The sequence below is a fragment of the Pezoporus flaviventris genome, unplaced genomic scaffold (assembly GCF_033815535.1).
Source record: "Pezoporus flaviventris isolate CSIRO_AGI_PZ_B2104156 unplaced genomic scaffold, CSIRO_AGI_Pfla_v1 ptg000252l, whole genome shotgun sequence".
Classification (NCBI taxonomy): Eukaryota; Metazoa; Chordata; class Aves; order Psittaciformes; family Psittacidae; genus Pezoporus; species Pezoporus flaviventris.
This window is the reverse complement of record NW_026892799.1, coordinates 294,324-314,242: the sequence shown is the minus strand read 5'-3', so window position 1 is coordinate 314,242 and position 19,919 is coordinate 294,324. Positions and strand designations below refer to the sequence as shown.

General features: G+C 52.7%; 3 protein-coding genes and 12 non-coding genes across 17 annotated transcripts in view; 14 read left to right on the top strand and 1 right to left on the bottom strand.

Moving 5' to 3' along the window:
• The window catches only part of LASP1 (LIM and SH3 protein 1), a 28,196-nt gene extending 25,655 nt beyond the window's left edge, over window positions 1-2,541 (bottom strand). Inside the window, exon 1 of the mRNA XM_061442759.1 lies at window positions 2,378-2,541. Within this exon, the coding sequence (XP_061298743.1) occupies window positions 2,378-2,446 (69 nt within the window). The 5' untranslated portion in view covers window positions 2,447-2,541. The remainder of the gene's footprint in view (window positions 1-2,377) is intronic.
• A 209-nt stretch (window positions 2,542-2,750) lies between these two features.
• On the top strand, window positions 2,751-2,822 carry TRNAC-GCA (transfer RNA cysteine (anticodon GCA)). The gene has a single exon. It is a non-coding gene; the product is annotated as a tRNA-Cys (tRNA).
• A 1,320-nt stretch (window positions 2,823-4,142) lies between these two features.
• On the top strand, window positions 4,143-4,214 carry TRNAC-GCA (transfer RNA cysteine (anticodon GCA)). The gene has a single exon. It is a non-coding gene; the product is annotated as a tRNA-Cys (tRNA).
• A 184-nt stretch (window positions 4,215-4,398) lies between these two features.
• On the top strand, window positions 4,399-19,121 carry CWC25 (CWC25 spliceosome associated protein homolog). 3 transcript variants are annotated; one of them, XM_061442757.1, is made up of 11 exons: window positions 4,399-4,406; window positions 12,687-12,724; window positions 12,932-13,104; window positions 13,349-13,585; window positions 14,271-14,340; window positions 14,833-14,960; window positions 15,193-15,262; window positions 15,629-15,801; window positions 16,336-16,440; window positions 17,011-17,172; window positions 18,611-19,121. In XM_061442757.1, the coding sequence occupies exons 2-11, from the start codon at window positions 12,707-12,709 to the stop codon at window positions 18,723-18,725; spliced, it is 1,251 nt and encodes a 416-aa protein (XP_061298741.1). In that variant the 5' UTR covers window positions 4,399-4,406; window positions 12,687-12,706; the 3' UTR covers window positions 18,726-19,121. The 3 variants fall into 3 exon arrangements, with proteins under 3 accessions (XP_061298741.1, XP_061298739.1, XP_061298742.1); XM_061442755.1 differs by lacking the exon at window positions 4,399-4,406 and having other exon boundaries at window positions 12,635-12,724; XM_061442758.1 differs by lacking the exon at window positions 4,399-4,406 and having other exon boundaries at window positions 12,672-12,724; window positions 16,354-16,440.
• On the top strand, window positions 4,401-6,257 carry RPL23 (ribosomal protein L23). The gene is made up of 5 exons (XM_061442761.1): window positions 4,401-4,482; window positions 4,725-4,808; window positions 5,240-5,368; window positions 5,853-5,966; window positions 6,134-6,257. The coding sequence occupies exons 1-5, from the start codon at window positions 4,470-4,472 to the stop codon at window positions 6,214-6,216; spliced, it is 423 nt and encodes a 140-aa protein (XP_061298745.1). The 5' UTR covers window positions 4,401-4,469; the 3' UTR covers window positions 6,217-6,257.
• On the top strand, window positions 5,492-5,622 carry LOC133263108 (small nucleolar RNA SNORA21). The gene has a single exon (XR_009741444.1). It is a non-coding gene; the product is annotated as a small nucleolar RNA SNORA21 (small nucleolar RNA).
• TRNAC-GCA (transfer RNA cysteine (anticodon GCA)) lies at window positions 8,195-8,266 on the top strand. Its single transcript has one exon. It is a non-coding gene; the product is annotated as a tRNA-Cys (tRNA).
• TRNAC-GCA (transfer RNA cysteine (anticodon GCA)) lies at window positions 8,535-8,606 on the top strand. The gene has a single exon. It is a non-coding gene; the product is annotated as a tRNA-Cys (tRNA).
• On the top strand, window positions 8,992-9,063 carry TRNAC-GCA (transfer RNA cysteine (anticodon GCA)). The gene has a single exon. It is a non-coding gene; the product is annotated as a tRNA-Cys (tRNA).
• Window positions 9,469-9,540, top strand: TRNAC-GCA (transfer RNA cysteine (anticodon GCA)). Its single transcript has one exon. It is a non-coding gene; the product is annotated as a tRNA-Cys (tRNA).
• Window positions 9,898-9,969, top strand: TRNAC-GCA (transfer RNA cysteine (anticodon GCA)). Its single transcript has one exon. It is a non-coding gene; the product is annotated as a tRNA-Cys (tRNA).
• Window positions 10,354-10,425, top strand: TRNAC-GCA (transfer RNA cysteine (anticodon GCA)). Its single transcript has one exon. It is a non-coding gene; the product is annotated as a tRNA-Cys (tRNA).
• On the top strand, window positions 10,903-10,974 carry TRNAC-GCA (transfer RNA cysteine (anticodon GCA)). The gene has a single exon. It is a non-coding gene; the product is annotated as a tRNA-Cys (tRNA).
• TRNAC-GCA (transfer RNA cysteine (anticodon GCA)) lies at window positions 11,293-11,364 on the top strand. The gene has a single exon. It is a non-coding gene; the product is annotated as a tRNA-Cys (tRNA).
• On the top strand, window positions 11,748-11,819 carry TRNAC-GCA (transfer RNA cysteine (anticodon GCA)). Its single transcript has one exon. It is a non-coding gene; the product is annotated as a tRNA-Cys (tRNA).
• Window positions 19,122-19,919: the final 798 nt, after the last annotated feature.

Below are 19,919 nucleotides of genomic sequence, written 5' to 3'. Positions count from 1 at the left end.
CGTGGTGGGGTGTTTCCATTTATAGCGCACGCTACAGCCACACAGCATCCCTCCACGAAGCAAATCACAGAATCCCAGCCTGGTTTGGGTTGGAAGGGACCTTAAAGCTCACCCAGCTCCAACCCCTGCCACGGGCAGGGACCCCTTCCACTGGAGCAGCTTGCTCCAAGCCCCTGTGTCCAACCTGGCCTTGAGCACTGCCAGGGATGGGGCAGCCACAGCTTCTCTGGGCACCCTGTGCCAGCGCCTCAGCACCCTCACAGGGAAGAGCTTCTGCCTAGGAGCTCATTTCAGTCTCCCCTCGGGCAGGTTAAAGCCATTCCCCTTGGCCTGGCCCTACATCCCTTGTCCCAAGCCCCTCTCCAGGTTTCCTGCAGCCCCTTTAGGCACTGGAGCTGCTCTAAGGTCTCCCCTTCAGGAGCCTTCTCTGGGAGCGAGCATCACTTGAGACTCAATGGTTAAAGGACATAAAGGAGACTCCTTGGGCTGGAGGCAAAGCCTTGAACGGGTTTAATGCAGTGCAACAGCCGAGTCTAACTTCTACTCATCTCAGGAAAGTCATCTGACATCAGCTCTACGTGGGTTCAGCCGCTGCAACCACCAAACCCTGTGACAAGATGTCACTTCCACAAACAGAAGCTGGGTACAGCACCTTATATGGAGAGCAGAGGGGAGGCAACGCCACCCATTTCCCTGAACCCCGTTTGCCTTTCGCCAGGTGCTGATGGGCAGAGTCAAGAGGCAGAACCGCACCATGGCCTCACTTGCCCGGCTGCTGCGCCCCGCTGATGGAGCCCCACCAAGGCACACGTTTTCCTCCTTCCTTGGCTGTAAAATCTCAGCAGGGAAATGGACTTTAATGATTTCACTCCCAGGAGAACCAAGCCCATCTGCTTGTCAACACACCAGAGCTGAAAGCTTAAACACGGCTACGTGTACACTTCCCCTCCCGGAGCCCTTCCTTATTGCTGCCCGGGGTTCAACTTCAGCGCTTGTGCAAACAACACCAGAGGTGTCCTTTCGACTTTGCTCCAGGTAGAAGGAAAACAAGGGGAGCAGCCTCTCCAATAACACTGTGCTTTCATGGGAGGGCTCGTCCAGCCAGAAACACCAGGGCAAATGAAAGCGAGGGGAGTTGGTGTGGTGTAACTCTTTGGTTAGGGCTGGGCTGTACGGCAAGGCTGACCATGGAATGATTTTTAGCTTAATAAGGCCCCTACAAGTACAAGATGGTGACTGCAGCCTCCTGCCTGCTTCCAAACAGCCAGGATACGTGGTGTTGGGATGCACACCAAGCCATGCCCTCACGGCACTGCACAACTGCCAGCTCAGGGGAGCCAAAACCCAGACAGTGGCTGCGCAGGAGGAAGGGATGGGTCATTCCTCGCCTTCCTTTCCAGTTATCCACAACTCAGATGCCCCGCAGCTACCCGGGGGCAGCACAGGCTCCTTAAGACAGAGCCACTTCCCTGCTCCCAACAGGCAGGGAACACAGGGCCGATAGTTCAGCTTCGAGCCATTCCCAGCTTAAGGAAGAAACCTCATCTGTTAAAAATGCGAGCAACAGGGTCTGCCGGAGCTCAGGAATGCCGCTGGAGAGCGGCGCATTCTTCAAGTTACTTTTTTTAGTCCTTAAACTGGTCGTCCCAGAAGCCTGGAAGAGGAGGGGGAGGAGGAGAGCGGCTCGGCTCTCCAGGAGGGGCGAGTTCCCAGGCGAATCCCATGGGAGCCGGGCGGCGGAGGGGATGGAGACACCGCCATCGCCTTCCTCACCGGACCTCGGCACCAGCAAGGATGGGTTTTGATGGGAAAGCACTCAAAAAGAGACACTCAAAGCACTCCCCCCCTCCCCTATGGCAGACAGAACGGGCTATAAAGATGGAATTCTGGAACACAGAAGTATCAATTGGGATGGAAGGAAAAGAAAGGGGGTGAAAAAAAAGGAGAAGCTTGGCTAATGCAAACCAGATGAGGCTCCCGGCTTCGGGGGGAGCGTTAACTGTTGCTTTCCACCGGCCTCTCCTGCTGTTTGATTACACATAAGGAAAAGGCTCCAGGCATTGCTGGTGACCCCCAGGCAAAGGGCAACTGCCCGTGGGGTATGAGAAGATGCCACCTCAGGTACCCCCGGGGCTGGAAGAAGTGTGGGTCCCACAGTGTGGGGACCCCGAGAAGGTTTCTAGGGGGGGTGGCAGTTTGGAGACAGCCCATGGAGAAAACGGGATACCCCAGAGAAAGTGGAAAAGACTTAAATACCCTACAAGAGGGCACGTGAAATATCCTACATGGGACGGGGATGGGGGGGGGAAGAACCAGCCCCACAGAAGATGTCACAATCCCATATATCCGCCCCCCCCTCCCCAGACGCCGCACTCACCTTATCCAAGCAGTTCACCTTCTCCGTGGGGTACACGATCTTGCCGCAGCGGGCGCAGTTGGGGTTCATGGCTGCAAGGACCCCAGGACTCCAACCACCGTCTCCCGCTGCCGCCGCCGCCGCTTCTGGGGCCGCCGCCCGCGCTGCCGCGACCCTAAATAGTGATGGGGGGGGGTAAGGGGGGAAGAGTGGGAGGAGCACGGGGGGAGGACGGACGGACGGACGGGCGGGCGCGCACCCACGCGTGCACGCACACGTACACCCGCCCCCTTCCTCTTCCTCCCCTCCATCACACGCGTGTGCGTTGCATGGAGCGCTGCGCACACGCGTTGGGATGCGCTATCACAGCGCTCGCGCGGCCGCCCCGACAGCCGGGGGTATAGCTCAGTGGTAGAGCATTTGACTGCAGATCAAGAGGTCCCTGGTTCAAATCCGGGTGCCCCCTTGAGGTTGAGCTTTTGATTGCTCTTATTTTCTGCGTGTTTTTTTCTTATGTCTTTCTCTTTTGTGTTTTATTTTCATCCCCACGCATGATTCCTCCTTAAAAGTACGTGAGGAGAAGCTCCCCGACCTCTGCAAGGCCGGCAGAACCGTGTAGGTTCTTCCTGCACTGCCAATGTGATAGGCAGCATCGACCCAATTGGGGTTCTTCCATTCCAAAACCCTCTACAGGAACGTTAACTAAATCTCTGTCAGGGATAACAGCACCTTGATTCCCCTTTCCAGGAACCCAACGCAAGAAAAGGACCCTCTGCTTGCAGGTGGGCTTTAATGAAGCACACCCACACTAAAAAAGGCTGCGCTCGACTCTTTTCCGCCTCTTTTATTTCAGGATGCAGCTTTAAATTGGTTTCCTTCAGTTTAAAAGCAGCTTCTCTGATCCTGTCACACAGCCCACTCCTTCCCTCGCTGATCGCCTCACCCAGCGCTTCCCAGCTCCCCTGAAACAGCCTCCCACCTTTTCCCGGCCCATCTCAGCTTAAAATAAACCGAGCTTTTCAGTTTATCCAGCAATTTGGGATGTTGTGGGTGGATTTTCCTCTCTTGGCTGAGGAGATGCTGACGAGTGCGCGAGGCTCTTCATCACACAGAAGTTTTGGGTGCAAAACTGCAGGGCTTTGGTTTTTCTTTCTCTTATTTCCTTCACCTCCTGCATCTTGCCCAGTTGGCCAGGTTGGATGGGGCTTGGGGCAACCTGCTCTAGTGGAAGGTGTCCCTGCCCGTGGTGGGGGTTAGAACTGGATGAGCTTTAAGGTCCTTTCCAACACAAACCAGGCTGGGACTCTATGATTATTTGCTTTCAAGCTCTACACGGAGCACTTAGAGGACCAGGCTGATGAAGAAGCATCACTTGTGTTTTCCTCCTGAAATTAGATTTAAGCTTTCCCTGGGGAAACACAAAAATCATTTCTTGCCAACAGGCAAAACCCTTTCGCTTTGCAGTTAAATTACACCGGGATTTACAGCATCATTAGGGCTGACAAATACACATGGAGGCAAGAGTGGCTGGCTCTGATAACAGACACATCCCCTCCTCGGTGTAGGGTGAGCGGCACGGCCCTGCCGCCGCACTCCGGTACACCAAGCGGTGCCTGGGAAACACCGAATTGCTGCGCCTTTGCCTCCCTTCCTGTGCTCGCTTCTTGGTCCCTCGGGCTCCGCCGGTCCTGGAAGCGCGCACCGGGAGGAGCCACCGGCTCCCCCCCCCAAGCTCGGTGCCCGGTAGCGGCGCTGGAAGGCGGCACGGAGGGGAATTCGGCGCGGCGGGGGTATAGCTCAGTGGTAGAGCATTTGACTGCAGATCAAGAGGTCCCCGGTTCAAATCCGGGTGCCCCCTCTTTTGCGTTTTCTACCTTTCTTTTTTCCCCTTTTCCAAGGTTTTTCTACCCCGAATCACTCCCGGTACCGACCGGGCCCAACGTGTTCCCCGTGGCCACCGTGCGATCCACACGTGGGGACCGCGGGGCCTCCCCGCCAGCGCCACGTGAACATCCCCGGCCTGACCACGTGACGTCCGGCGGAGAGGGGAAGGAGGCGGGGCAAGCCCATATCCCAGCGTGCCCCGCGTCTGTTCCCCTCTTCCGGCGCCAAGATGTCGAAGCGAGGTGAGACAGGCCCCGGGCCGGGGGGGCGGCGGGATCCGGCTCCATCCGCGCTCCCCGCGGTGCCTCCATCGCTGCTCCGGGTGGGGATGGCGAGGGCCGGGTGTGGGGAGCGCGGAGCCCGCGGATGGTGCCGGGAATCCCTCTTCCACACACACACACACGCACACACACACCGGGAGGTGCTAGGCCGGCTCCTCGCCGTGCGCCATGTCCGGGCTCCTAACCCGCTTCTCGCCCTGCAGGACGCGGTGGTTCCTCGGGTGCCAAGTTCCGCATCTCCCTCGGTCTCCCGGTGGGAGCTGTGATCAACTGCGCCGATAACACAGGTGAGGGTGAACGGGGCTGCTCCGGAGCCCTCGTTTTCTTCCTGGAGAGTTCCTATAATCATGGAATGGTTTGGGTTGGGAAGAGGCTTCAGGGCATCCCATTCCAATGCCTTGCGATAGGCAGGGGCACCTCGCACTAAACCATGGCACCCAAGGGTCTCTCCAGCCTGGCCTTGAACGCTGCCGGGGATGGAGCATTCACAGCATCCTTGGGCAACCCATTCCAGTGCCTCAGCACCCTCGCAGGGAAGAATTTCCTTATATCCAACCTAAACCTCCCTTGTTTAGGTTGCTGGGTCTGTGCTCGTGGAAGGAGACAGCAACAGCAGTGCTTTGGGTGAAGAGGCCGCTTGTGCTGTTGGCTTTCACTCAGTGATTTGACTTGGGAAGCGTTGTCCTGGCCAGCCCCGTTGACCCAGGTCTTTCCATAGGTGCCAAGAACCTGTACATCATCTCCGTGAAGGGCATCAAGGGCCGCCTGAACAGGCTGCCAGCGGCCGGTGTGGGTGACATGGTGATGGCCACCGTCAAGAAGGGCAAGCCAGAGCTGCGGAAGAAAGGTGAGTGGGGAATGGCTCTGCTGGGGGGCGGTGGGATCCCCTCTTTGGGTGGAGACACTGGGAATGGTTCTGCCCCCAAACTGGTGCTGAAGTTGGGCACTGGATCTCTGGAGCGTGGCCTCCACCCTTCGAAAAGCACTTGCTGGGTCTATGGCAGTGGCTCGGTGAGTTGTCGTGGAAGGGCAGAGCGAAGGCACCGCTTTTGGGTGAAGTGGCAGCTTGTGCTGTTCGTTTCAATCAGCGGTGGGACACGGTGCTTTGGTACCGTGGTTTGGCGCTGCTCAGGGTGGGGAGGGACCTGTGGGTTGAGGGTGGATTTAGAGAGAAGGATGGGAAGACATCAAATTGTCCAAGTAGAGATACAGCTGCGAGCATCGCACCATCGGTTTAAGTATCCTGTTGCCTATAATGTGGAATTTCACGTAGCAAAGCCCTGCAGATGAGATGCTGGCTGTGACACTGAGCTGCTCCTGTCTCTCTGCAGTCCACCCGGCGGTGGTAATTCGGCAGCGGAAGTCCTACAGGAGAAAAGACGGAGTATTCCTCTATTTCGAAGACAACGCAGGCGTGATAGTAAATAATAAAGGAGAAATGAAAGGTATGGATGGGAACCCTGGGTGAAGGGGGAGCGTGGAGGTTGGTGTTGCTGCTTAGAGGGTGGAAGGACCCCGATGCTCCTCATAGAGGAGCAAAGTGCTGCCCTGACCCCTCTCCGTAGCCATGCTGGGCTCTAAGGCGCCGTTGTCCTCCTCTCCTTTTTCCCAGGCTCTGCCATCACAGGCCCTGTGGCGAAGGAGTGCGCGGATCTGTGGCCCAGGATAGCCTCCAACGCGGGAAGCATCGCGTAGCCGCGGCGTTCCATACACACAATAAAAGTCCTTGTACCAAACAAGTGGTGTCTTTCTTGCCAAAGTGCCCTTCTCTGCGGAGCAGGACCCTGTCCTCACAAGGGAGGTAGTTCTGGGAAGCCAGTTTATGCAGCTCCTTGTCTGCGTGGAGCAGGGACGGGGGGTTTGGAGGTTTAATACCCAGTGATAAGTCTCTTTTTGTAGGCAGAGTCTACCTCTGGAAAATTCCTGGAAGGGGCTTGCGCTGGAATGGCTTTAGCAGGATTGACTTGAGCACTGGATGTCCGCATGAATAGAAGTGGGGTGGGTTTGTGGAAGCTCTGCTGCGAGATGCCTGCACACAGGGGCTGGAATTTTCTTCTAGAACAGGCAGTTGAAGTGCTTAGGAACACTGCTCTGATGGTGCAGGAGGGTGGGAAGCAGTACCTGGAAGTGAGCTGTACTGTGAGCTGCTTGAGCTCACCATGCACAGCAGCTCTGAGGAACGATTCTTGGGCCTTGCTGAAGACGTGCAAGGACACAGAGCTTCATGGCTGCTGGTGGAGGTCGTGTGTGAAGCCCTCCAGCCCCGAGGTCAGCGATGGGCAGTTGTGAGTGGAAGGTCTGAGCTGAACTCTCGAGCTGAGCTGAAAGGCTTCACGAGCAGAGCTGGAGGTACGTCTACACACAAACACTTGGGGTGTGTGAAGTGGTTTTCCTCATGTTCCTCTCAGGTGGAAGCCGAGAAGGGGATGTTTGGATGTGAACCAGAGGTCAGCTGTTTTTTTGGCTCTCCTGAGCAAGGTAAAATAGGGGTGATAGTGTCCTGGATGCTGTAGCCCTGTAATGCCCCGCTTGGCCCCAGTCCACATCACGTTGTGACCCACAGGAGCTGCAACCCTTCCTTGGACTGCCCATGGCGTGCTTTGCTTTGTGAAGGATTCCTGGTCTTTTCCTGCTATTCCTGATGCTTTCAGCGCAGAGAGGTTACAGTGGATGAAGTGGTTACAAGCACCAAAACCTCAGAGGTTGTGTAGAAAAAGATAAGAAATGGACAAAAGCAGTGCTTTGTAAACCCCTGTTTTGACACAGCTGTTTGACCAAGAGACCAAGAATGCACAAAATAATGTGGCCTGGAAAGTCTTAACTCGGGCATTCCCATTGGACAACTGGGATCTGGGGAGGGAAACTTGGGAAAAGACTTACCCCAACTGAGGGCTGCTCTCTTTTCTGCAGGTCGTTCCACGGAGCTGGCAAAAGGTTGTGGCTTCTTCCCAGGAGAGCTGGAGTGCCAGGAGGGCACAAGGGGTGCTCTTGGCTGTCATTGCACTGCTCTAACCCATGGCTCAAGTCACTTTGAGAGGTGCCATCCTTCCGATGCACTGGTGATGGAGGAGCTGTTCTTCAGCCCTGGGGAGAGACACGGAGACCTGCTGCTGAGTAAGGAACCATCACTAAAATAAACGTGTTCTCCCTTGACGGATTTTAACAGCTTGTGCTGCGTTTCTGATGTCTGAAGCTGTTGTGAGGCAGGGCACGAGGCTGCCATGCTTTGGGTGACTGGCCCTGGATGAAATGCTTTGGGTGGGTGATTGTCCCTGCTCCTGGGCAGCAGTTTGGGATGGGTTGGCAGCATGAGAGGTGTTGTGGCAGGTCATCCCTCTCTGAGGCTGAGGAATGACCCACCCCAAGACCAAGCAGAGGGGCAGTTGAATGGCTTCAGCCATAGTTTGAAGCTGGTATTTGAAAGTGTTCTTTGGTTTTTTTTTCTGTATGATGAGGTGTTCTAGAGAAAGTTAATAGGGAAGTCATTAGGTTATGTGCCAGGAGCCTGGTTGGAAGCATGCTGAGAGGTGGGGTTTAGGATAAAATGAAGGGTAATGAGAGGGCTGCAATATAGAAGAGGCAGTGCCACAGGTGCAGGGAGTGAGGCAGTGGAATGCTGCAGAGCTGCCTCATCCCTGCACACAAGGAACTCTTCCTGCCCTTGCTGCACAGTGGGGGTATAGCTCAGGGGTAGAGCATTTGACTGCAGATCAAGAGGTCCCCGGTTCAAATCCGGGTGCCCCCTCCCCTTTTCCTGCTTTTTATCCAGAAAAAGGGGGGGGGGGGGGCTCTCCATTGCCATGTGTTTCCCCTTAACTGTCTGCGGGCTCCATCCTGGGTTTGACAGGGTGCTGGCCAGAGGTGAAGTTGATTCCTAAAGAATATCAGTGGGATGTTTGTGAGGGAAGAAATGAACATTTCTTGAGAAGCTGGTTTTTGGCCTGGGATTAATCTGTAGGGACTTTGTTGGGCTGGTGATTTATGGGGAGCAGTTGTGGGGAGCAGTTGTGCATGGGGGTATAGCTCAGTGGTAGAGCATTTGACTGCAGATCAAGAGGTCCCTGGTTCAACTCCAGGTGCCCCCTCTTTTTCTCCTCCTTCAGCCTGCCTTTTGCCAAAATAGGATCCAGAAAGGAGACTGAGAGCTCTCCCTGGGCCTTGTGAGGATGTGCTGTGCACTGAACGTTGGTTTCTGAGCTCCAGTGCTCAAGGAGCTGAGGCCCTGACTCTTAGGAAACTGGAGTGCACTGTGTAACTGCTCCCTGTCTGTGCGTGCACTGCTCTCTGTTCTTAATTCTCTGCAGTAATGACATTAATGATAATGCATCATATTTAACTGCCTGCAGAGGTTCTGTCAGGTGCATGAAGAGGCAGAGGGGGGTTGTCAAGCAAAGGGATCCCCAAAGCAGACAGCAGAACTTGTCTCTATATGAATGTTTCAGATGTCTCTTTTTGAAAGTGCATTGTCGAGGGGGTATAGCTCAGTGGTAGAGCATTTGACTGCAGATCAAGAGGTCCCTGGTTCAACTCCAGGTGCCCCCTCAGGAGTCACTTTTTCTTTAGGATTTTGGGGTGTTTGTTCACTGGAAGCCTGTGAACAGCTTCCTCAGCTTCCTCTCCTGTGCATTCTTTTGCATGTTAGACCTGGAGCAGAACAGTGTGGGGAGACTCTGCCCAGTCCTGTCCGAGACTCTTAAGGCCATGTCATGGAAGAGTGGACTCAAAGAGAGCAGACTGAGCTGGGAGGAACTGGGCCAAGGCTGTTTGGGGAATAGAGGAGTGTCAGTCTCCTGTGCTGGAATGTGGTGACTTGATGTCTTGTGCTGCTATTGTGCTTCAGCCTTGCAATTTCTGCCTCTGGATTGGATTCCTATGGAACAGAGAGGTCGGAGACTAGGCAAAGAACATCCTTGAGATGCTGTTTTGTTGGTGGCCACTGTGTACAGTGGGGGTATAGCTCAGTGGTAGAGCATTTGACTGCAGATCAAGAGGTCCCTGGTTCAACTCCAGGTGCCCCCTCTTTTTCTTCTCCTTCAGCCTGCCTTTTGCCAAAGCTGGTCCCAGAAAAAAGGTGGAGTGCTCTCTCTGGGCCTTGTGAGGATGTGCTGTGCACTGAACGTTGGTTTCTGAGCTCCAGTGCTCAAGGAGCCGAGGCCCTGACTCTAAGGAAACTGGAGGGATTGTGCACTGTGTAACTATTCCCTGTCTTATGTACTTCTCTGTTCTTGATCCTCTATTGCAATTCTCTGTACAGCCTTTTGGGAGGAACATTAAGGGGCAGAGGTGGCTGTCAGGTAAAAGAGTAACCAGTGAATAGAAAAGGCTGGCTCTCTATAGAAATGCTTTTAGAACCTCTCTGTGAAGGCATGTTGCCACGGGGGTATAGCTCAGTGGTAGAGCATTTGACTGCAGATCAAGAGGTCCCTGGTTCAACTCCAGGTGCCCCCTCTTTTTCTTCTCCCTTAGCCACCTTTTTGCCAAAAGTGGTCACAGAAAGAAGACCAAGAGCTTTCCTTGGACCTTATGAGGATGTGCTTTGTGCTGAAGAGTGGTTTCTGAGCTCTGTTATTCAAGGAGCTGAAGCCCCGAATAGGGAAACTGCAGGGGTTGTGCACTGAGTAATTACTCCCTGTCTCTGTGTGTACTTTTGTCCTTAATTCTGTGCAGTAATGACATTTATGGTAATGCATCACATTTAACTGCCTGTAGAGCCTCTGTGAGGCACATGAAGAGGCAAAGGGGGTTGTCAAGTAAAGGAATCCCTTAAGCAGACAGCAAAATTTGTCTCTATATGAATGTTTCAGATGTCTCTTCTTGAAGATGTGTTGCCAAGGGGGTATAGCTCAGTGGTAGAGCATTTGACTGCAGATCAAGAGGTCCCTGGTTCAACTCCAGGTGCCCCCTTTGGGTTGTCCTTTTCCTTCACGAAGAACTGAGCATTCCTCCGTTTCAGCTCTGCTGTCCTTGTCCTGCCCATGACGGCATCTCCAAAGGCCAAGATTGAAGATACTCAGCTGAGCACTTAGCTGAACACTTCCTATGGGAATGGTGTCAGTGACGAAGCAAAGACACAAAGGTTATTTTGATAGAAGAGGAACCTGCAGGGGATCCAGTTTGTGTGTGTAATTAGGCCCTGTCCATATGTGTTTGTCTCCAGATTGTGTAGAGAATGTTACAGAGACAATTTTGCTTGTACATTAGCATGCAGACAAGGGTGCTGTCCTAGTGGAATGTGTCCCTGCCAGAGGCAGGGGGTTGGAAGTGGATGTTTTTTAAGGTCCTTTCCAACCCAAACCATTCTGTAATTCTATAGCATGACCTAACCAGTGGACATAGAACTAGATGAAGTTGTGTGCTGTTCCTCGTAGAAACCATCACACAGGGGGTATAGCTCAGTGGTAGAGCATTTGACTGCAGATCAAGAGGTCCCTGGTTCAACTCCAGGTGCCCCCTCTTTTTCTCTTCCTTCAGCCTTCTTGCCAAAACTGATCCCAAAGACGATGGAGAACTCCCCTTGGATCTTGTGACTTGTGCTCTTCACTGCTTTCTGAGCTCCATTGTTCAAGGATCTGAGGCTCTGACTAAAGAAAACTGCTGTGCACTGTGTAACTACTCCCTCTCTATAGACTTCTCCCTGGTTTTGATTCTCAGTAGTATTCTCTGTATGGCCCTTGGTAGGCACATCAGGAGGCACAGGGGGTGTTGGGTCACAGTCTTACCATGGACAGAAAAGCTTGGCTCTCTGTAAAACCCTGCTTATGTGTGTTGTCAGGGGGTATAGCTCAGTGGTAGAGCATTTGACTGCAGATCAAGAGGTCCCTGGTTCAACTCCAGGTGCCCCCTCTTTTTCTCCTCCTTCAGCCTGCCTTTTGCCAAAATAGGATCCAGAAAGGAGACCGAGAGCTCTCCCTGGGCCTTGTGAGGATGTGCTGTGCACTGAACGTTGGTTTCTGAGCTCCAGTGCTCAAGGAGCTGAGGCCCTGACTCTTAGGAAACTGGAGTGCACTGTGTAACTGCTCCCTGTCTGCGTGCACTGCTCTCTGTTCTTAATTCTCTGCAGTAATGACATTAATGATAATGCATCATATTTAACTGCCTGCAGAGGTTCTGTCAGGTGCATGAAGAGGCAAAGGGGGGTTGTCAAGTAAAGGGATCCCCAAAGCAGACAGCAAAACTTGTCTCTATATGAATGTTTCAGATGTCTCTTTTTGAAAGTGCATTGTCGAGGGGGTATAGCTCAGTGGTAGAGCATTTGACTGCAGATCAAGAGGTCCCTGGTTCAACTCCAGGTGCCCCCTCTTTAGCTGCTTTTAGGCCCTCTTCTCGTCTGGAATCTGCTCACAGACAGTAGAGAGACTTTCTTACCCTTCTGCGCTCTTGGCAAAATCACCTGCTGATCGTTTTGCAGAGTTTGCCACGTTTCAAGCTCTCCTGAATCCTGCACGTACATGCATACGCTGGCTAACGCAGGTGCTACTGCTCCAGTTTTTCCTGTTTGAGTAATTGCCATTAATTTAACCACTAACCACAGCGCTTAACCCTTTTCTAGGAGCGGGATCTCTGCTCAAGGCGCACCGGGGCAGTGCTGTGGGGCTCAGCGGCTTCCTGGGTGCTGAACCGACAGGGAATCACTGCCTGCGCCCCTCGCGGGGCTCGAACTCGGCTCCTTCAGCCCCGCAGCCCGACGCCCTGCCCCTGCGCCGCGCCCCCGCCGCAGGGCTCGAGGGGCGGGGGGGCTCTGCCGGGGTGAGGTGGCGCAGGGGGGACGCGTCGGGCCGGGAACCGGGAGGTCGCCGGTTCTAACCCACCCAGGGCCGCTACCGCCAGCAACGGGACCCGGAAACCGCCTTTATACATGGCAATGCGGAGAGCTCCGGCTCGGGGGCAGCCGGGTTTGAGCTGCTTTACGTGTGGGAGGGCTTTCACTACTGTTCGGTGTCTCAATTGCGGGTTGTTTCGCTGGGGTTTACGGTGTTTGTTCCCTACCGAACCGCACCGGGAGGCGCCCGGGCCCGGCCGCGCTTCAGCTCCGCCGCCATCTCCCCGCCTCCCCTCAGAGAGCCGCGGCCGGAAGTGACGACTTTGAGCCTGAGCCGCGCAGGACCGTCGCGCCGGCGGCGAGTGTTGGTGACGCACATCCGGGCCCGGTATCCGCGGAGACGACAGCGCCCGAGCGGCCGCCGCCATGGGGGGAGGCGACCTGGTAAGGGGGGGGGACGGGGGGCACCGGAGAGGCTCCGGGCACCGCTTTGGGCTTGGGGCCTTCCCCAGCCTTGGCAGCGCGGTGATGGGAGGGCGCGGTTGGCGTTGTCCGGGGCCGGAGGGCTCGGAGCGGGCCCTTGTCGGCCTCCGGCCGTGAGGGCAGACGGCTCGTGGTTAACGTGGCAGCGCGGTGTCTCCCCTCCCGCAGAACCTGAAGAAGAGCTGGCACCCGCAGACCCTGCGCAATGTGGAGAAGGTGTGGAAAGCCGAGCAGAAGCATGAGGCCGAGAGGAAGAAGATCGAGGAGCTGCAACGGGAGCTGCAGGAGGAGCGGGCGCGGGAGGAGATGCAGCGCTACGCTGAGGACATGGGCACCGTGAGGTGAGGGGTACCCCGGAGCCTCAGCCCTGCATGATGAGGCGTTGCGTGTGCCCCTGTCGATGGGTTTAATGTCTCTGTTGGGGGGTTGGAACTGGATCTTAGGGCCCTTTCCGACCCCAACCGTTCTATGATGAGAGGGTTCTTTAGGTCAAAAAGACGTTGCCACTCTCCTCCATAAGCCACTGCCTTAAAATGTAACTTCAGAAGCTTGAGAAGGGAAATAAGGTGGTCTTGTTTGCAACAGGAAAAAAGAAGAGAAGCTGGAGTGGATGTACCAGGGTCCTGGCGGCATGGTGAACAGAGAGGAGTACCTTATGGGTCGCCCTGTGGACAAATACATCTTTGAGAAGATAGAAGACAAGGATGCAGGCTGTTCCAGTGAGACAGGGCTTCTCCCAGGCTCCATTTTTGCCAAGTCGGGTGCCAATTCTGTCCTGGATATGGCAAACAAGATCCGGGAGGATCCGCTTTTCATGATAAGGTACTAAGTGAAGCCTTGAAAGCAGCAGTAGCTGAGGCAAAGCACCAGGAGTAGCAACCCCCTAAGAAATGTCTTATTTGCCTTTGTAAAGGCTGCTGTGGTGTGTGTGTCTCAAAGCTACAGCTGCCTGTTAGTGAGCTCTAGGCTGGAGGTGGCGGTCCTGCCTGGGAAGAGGTCAGAGGCCCTCTTCATGACTTGTAGGGTTTTGGTTGTTGTGTGTTCCACACACAGCAACGTGACATCAAAGAATGCATTTGAGGCAGTTTGCTGCTTTGGGGTAACATTGCTGACTTGGTTTCAAATCTAAGGCTTTGTGACCTGAACAAGCATGATGATCGTGGAGCTGGAAGTTGGGAAATGCAAAGATTATTACTCCACATTGATTCCCCTCTCCCAGCTTAGCTCACCCTTGCATGTGTATGAATATATGTGCTCTGCTGTGATTATTAGGCTTTTCTTAGTGTTGTGGGCACATTGATGGTTAATAGAAGAGCTTTTTGTTTTCCCTACTGGTTGCACTCTTAACTGGAGGAGGACAGGGCAGACACCTCCATAGCTGGATCTGCTTTGAATGGACACAACTTTCCTGCTTGATGTGTTTGTAGAGCTTGCACTTGGTTGGTACCCTTTATGAAAAGCTGGTATTTTTCAATTGTTTGAAAATCCTGGTTATTTTTGAATATAGGAAGAAGGAGGAGGAAAAGAAAAGAGAAGTGTTAAATAATCCTGTGAAAATGAAGAAAATCAAGGCACTGGTAAGTCTATCTCGGTGCCCTCTTACAGACTGAAAGCACAGAATGCACTGAACCAAGGAGAGGATCATAGGTCAAAATCAGTCTCCTTTTAGGATAAGGAGCTGAGTTTTGTTTCCTGACTCAGGAAATTCAGCTTCCTATAATCCTCATAGCATAGAATAAGGGTCTCAAACTTCTGTCTGCAGGAATCAGTTTCTCCTCCTTTCAAGTTCAGTTTTATTTTACTCTTCTGATGTGCTTTGGGTTTTGTTAGCTGGTGATTAATGCTTTAGTACTACAGGGTGATTGCAGGCATAGGGTGTGACAAGCACTGATACCAGACTGTCACTAGGGAGGACTCCTTTAACCTCCTTAGTTCTGAGAGAGAGGACCTTGTTTAATGCTTTAGGTTTTGTTTCAGGAGCCTTTGCACAGAGAGCTCTGTTCCTTACCTTGTGGTGCTAAGTGTGGTCCCAGTCATTCTCACTAAGGAACCGGTCTCTTGCTTTGTAGCTGCAAAGCAGTTTAGAGAAAAAGGAGAAAAAGAAGAAGAAAGAGAAGAAGAAGAAGCACAAGAAACATCGACATCGCAGCTCCAGCAGTGGAAGTGACAGCAGTGAGGAGGAGCGAAGCAAAACCAAGTATGTTTGGAGGCTTGATACTAAAAGTACCTTGTTTGCTGGTTACTTGTTTTTCATGCATCCTCTCTTTGAGTCTTATCATTCTAATGGGTGCTCTTTATTTCCCTCAGTGTTGTTACTTCATTGGGTTTGCATCATTAAATTATTCTTATGACATTTTAATGTGGACAAAAACCCGATGGTATTCTTGAATTTCCTCTGCTTCAGAAGCCCTGTTCTGTTTTCTCTTTAGGTCTCAGAAGAGGGTGAACAGTTCATCCTGGAAACCTGCTCCTCCCAGAGTCACAGGATATGGCTTACAAGTAAGTCCATGTGTTTTGCACAACTCCTTCAGTAGCAGCAGCCCTGAGTTAGGGAAGAAAAGGAGTTTTGGCAGTTTGTTGTGAGGCTCCTTCACCAACTGCAAGAGGATTTTGAGGGGGACATGGTATAATAAAGTTTGGATTCGTTTTGGAGCCATCTAGACCTTTAAGCTAAAGTTGTTCAGATCCTGGTAGGACTTTTGTCTGCTCTGAATTCGAGTTAAGCTTGATTTAGTTTCTCTTCACATCACTACCCATCTGGTTTAATCCTCTGCTGGACTGTCTTGGCAGAGGTCTCCTCTGTGGCCTTCCATTGTTGTTGTGCTCTTACAGGGCATCTCTCCTGAAAACACTTTTCAATTCCAGGTTAGAGACTCTGAGCAGAGCCACAGGTCTCGGAGCTCTCCAGTTGCCACTCAGGAGAGGGGGTCCCACAGGCACCGGGATCGCTCCAGGTCCAGGAGCCGGTCCCGCTCGAGCAAGAAGAATTCAGAGCAGCCTGGATGCAAGAGCTCCAGATCTCCTCTTAGACACAAACAGTGAGTGTGGCTGACCTGGGTGCTGTAAACCACAGGCTGCTTGTGGGGGGAGAGTTCTCCAGAGTCAAAATCCTCTTACTCAGTCTCCTACCACTTCCTGTCCATGTTATTGCTGGGTTCAGGGTGTAAAGGCCAGAGCTGTGCTGCTGTTGAAGGGAGCAGAAGCACATGGGGCAGTCCCTAGTGAGGACATGCTCTCTTTGCGCTCTTCATTTGGGACACCCTCTGTCTAGGAGCACGCTTTAGGTATTGCCTGTGGCTGTGCTGCATTTGGGCTACTGATACCTTTTCAAAGGTATTTAGAATTGTTGAATTACCTTGACTAAATGCTAAATGGTATTTATTGTTTGCTAAAGTAATTAAAACTGAGTAAAATAGATGGGAATTCACGGTATACTCACTAGAATTGGGTTTGAGAGTGGACAGGGTTTGAGAGTCCTGCAGTTGTGAGAGAGATCTCGGTTTCCAACTGTATAGAAACAATCCAGGGCAAGCTTAGAGGTGTGATCATGTGTGTTTGTCTGTCCTACTAAGGGTAGTTCTGGGTTACAGGCACAGCAATCGGGAGGAGAAAGGGAGAGCCAGAAGCCCTTCCCCTAAGAAGAGCTACCGACGACAGCAGACTCAGGGTTACACAAGGTGAGGTCTTGTCCTTGTGCTTTTGGATGGAAGTTGCCCTGGTGATTGCAGGTGTAATCTGTGAACCAAGTTTTCCTCTGTTAACTAAAATAGATTGGATTGAATGTCCAGAAAGTCAGACAGGGAGTCCTAAAGTGCCCTGTTTTGTGCTCTGGAGCTTGGCTGGTAGTTTCCATCTCGGCCAGCTTCCTGAACCAATGCATGTGGTTGTTGGTTCTCCATGTGTCTCATATCACTATGCAAGGCAGTGACACGAAGTCAGTCTAAGTGCCATGGATTGTTAATTAGAAAGGTTCTGTTTCACTGCTAACAAGAAAACAGGACCTTGACAGCATCATCTTGAAACCCAGAAGGCTGCAAAGGGGGAGAAACCAGACTGTTGTTTTTTTAGGGGTGTGGTAAAGCAGAACACTTAGACCTGTATTGACAGACTGGCTGCCAAAGGAAAAATCCATGTTAAACACCTTGGTTTTGGGGGTTGTAACTCAAAGAATGGAAAGCAAAGGTCGGGGAGGGGGGGGTTGCCCAGCGTGCTGTTGGTTCAGAGCAGTGATGTCTTCAACACAACAGGAAGATCTCTCCGGAGGAACTAGAGCGTAAACGCCAAGAAATGATGGAAAATGCCAAGTGGCGGGAAGAGGAGAGAGCAACCAACCTCAGGAAGCACCAAAAGGAGGAGGAGCAGGAGCGGGAGCTGGAGAAGCTCGACTCCAGAGATGGGAAGTTCTTCAAGTGAGTGTCTTTTAGGGTCTGCTTTTGCACTCAAGGGAAATACAGGCCATAGCGTCTAAAAGAGAGAGTGATGGCCTCAATGTTCGAGGTGCTTCAGATAATGGTGTAAGATCCATCTCTACTGTGTTTTGCAGTAGAACTTAACATCTACTGTTGCCAGACTCTCTTCTGCACCCAAAAGATAGGTATTTCTGTGATGGCTTTGGCAGTCAGACTTGGGAACCAGCAATCAGGTTTTTTTTTTGCCAACCTCTGGAAATACCTGGTAGTGCTTTACATATTTAATACATAGATATTAGAAAATTCTCTGGTTTTAGGAGCTTTCAGCAGTTTTCAGCCTGCAAACCCACTGTGTGCCAAGAGCTTGTTGGGTACGGCTTTCTGACCCACAAGAAATAAGACCATTTCTAAACACGGGTGGTAACTTACAGTCCTTTGTGCACATGGCAAGCAAAGGAAATTGCCTTCCAGAACAGGCAGTGGTGTGTCATAAAGGTCCCAGGGCAGTGTTAGGTAGTTTGGAGTAGAGTTTTTCAGGCTCTATAAATTAATCAGAGGAGAACTCTGATTTCCAAAGCTGCCCAGAGCTGGGATCACACAAGGGTGGCTTAATCACAAATGTCATGGAGAGGAATTTTTTACCAGGGCCTGTAGGGACAGGCCAAGGGGAATGGCTTTAACCTGCCAGAGGGGAGACTGAGATGAGCTCTTAGGCAGAAGCTCTTCCCTGTGAGGGTGCTGAGGCGCTGGCACAGGGTGCCCCATCCCTGGCAGTGTTCAAGGCCAGGTTGGCCACAGGGGCTTGGAGCAAGCTGCTCCAGTGGAAGGGGTCCCTGCCCATGGCAGGGGTTGGAGCTGGAGGAGCTTTAAGGTCCCTCAACCCAAACCAGTCTGGGATTCAATGATTTTTTTGTGGTTCCTTGTGCAGCAGCATGGGGCTGAGCTGATAAACATGGTGTTTATTGCATATTAAGAGACAGGCAGGAAGGGATTGTTCATCAAAGCACAGCACTGGGATCTGAAGTAGCAGAGTCAAGTGAGTGGTCACAAGGATCCCTCCTCTCTCCTGTTACTGACATAGGCATGTACAACACGAGCTCTGGTCCCTGGAGAACGCTGCCTTCCCTTCAAGAACACTTTGCTTTTCCCTTGCTTGCTTCGTAGAAAGCAACCAAATCCCCACTGTGCTTGTAATTAAATGGAGGAGGCTGGAGAGCTGCTGCAGATGTATTCCTGACCTTAAATCAGGCCTTGGAGCTGTTACAAGCCAGACTAAAAGGTGCTCAGTTTAATGCAGACTTTAATAGGAGCTCATTCGCTGGTTTCTCTGTTAGATTGGGGTAGATGACTCGGGATGAAGAGTCCTGCTGGAAATCATGTCATGTTTAAAAGAGATTTATCAATCCTGAGTTCTCTCTTTTGGCTCAATTCCCTGCAGTCGCTTAAAACTGGAGAGTGCATCCACTTCCAGCCTGGAAGATCGGGTGAAGCGCAATATCCACTCCCTCCAGAGGACTCCTGCTGCCTTGGAAAGGAACTTTATGCAGAGATGAAAGAACTTCTCCCTCTGCCACTGTGCAGAATTGAAACGGACACTTGCTCCCAAAGGTGAGAGGCCTCCAGCACAGATCCCTGCTCTCTACAGCAACACTTCCCATCTCCCCAAGAGGTGCTGGATTGCTGCGCGCTCAGGACATTGCGAACATGTTTGTAGTGATGTGACCTTGCAGGAAAACCTTTGCCGGAGAACTCGTGAGCTTTTGTATCCCGTTTTTAACCTATGGCCACGTCTTTTCCTTCTCTCCCCACCTTGACCGGGATCACTTTTGTATATTGTCATTACCAAATCCTGCCGGGCGGTGACTGCTTGGAGCAGATGGTCCAAGCTCTCCACCTGACGGAGCAAAAGCCCTGGTTTTGTTAGTCCTTAAACCCCAAACTGGTACCAATTCACACGTGAGTTAATTTGGTGGAATCTGATGAAGCTATGCGAGTAACGGACAAAATCCCATTCAGTCCTGTGGCTGAGTGGGGCGTGGGTTTGGAATGTGTCATCTCCAAAAGCCCTGGGGGTGTTACTTGGTTGCTCGCAGATGTCAATGATGTTTGACCCAAAAGGAGTCATTGCTCCGGGGGGGCAAGGTAAGGAGCAGAGCTGGCACACGGACGGTTCTCTGGGGTTTTGTAAGTAGTGTGTATATGTACAGCGCTGTACATCTGCCTTTTCCTTTTTGGAATCGTAAGAAACTTCCCTCTCCTATTTAAATGCTTCTTTGTGGTGTTTGGGGGCGGAAGGGGCGGGGAAGCCTTTGTGAGGGCCCAGGCGGGCTCTAACCGGCAGTGGTGGCCCCTTCTCGGCTTCATCCGAGCTCCCGACCCCGGCGCTGCGAGACCTGGAGGGGGGAACGACCCTCGGGGGCCGGGGGGGGCCACCCCGCGCAGCGCCGATCCCCGTCCTCACCCTGGGAACGGCGGCCTGTGACGTGTGCAGCAGTCCATTCATAAGTCCGGGCGCCTCGCTGCTTATTGGTCCGTGTGTAGCGGGGCGTGGCCCGGGCGGGGTCGTCACGCCAACTGGGCGAGACCATCGCCGGGAAGAGGAGGAGGGAAGGGCGTTTTCTTTCGCCTTTTTCCCTCTCCCAATGTCCAACCTTTTCCGTTGCTCTCTGTCCCAGCCTGAGCCGTGCAGCGGTTCTCCTCGTTTCTACCGCAGCTCCAGGCGGAGCGAAGCGGCGGCCAGCGCAGCG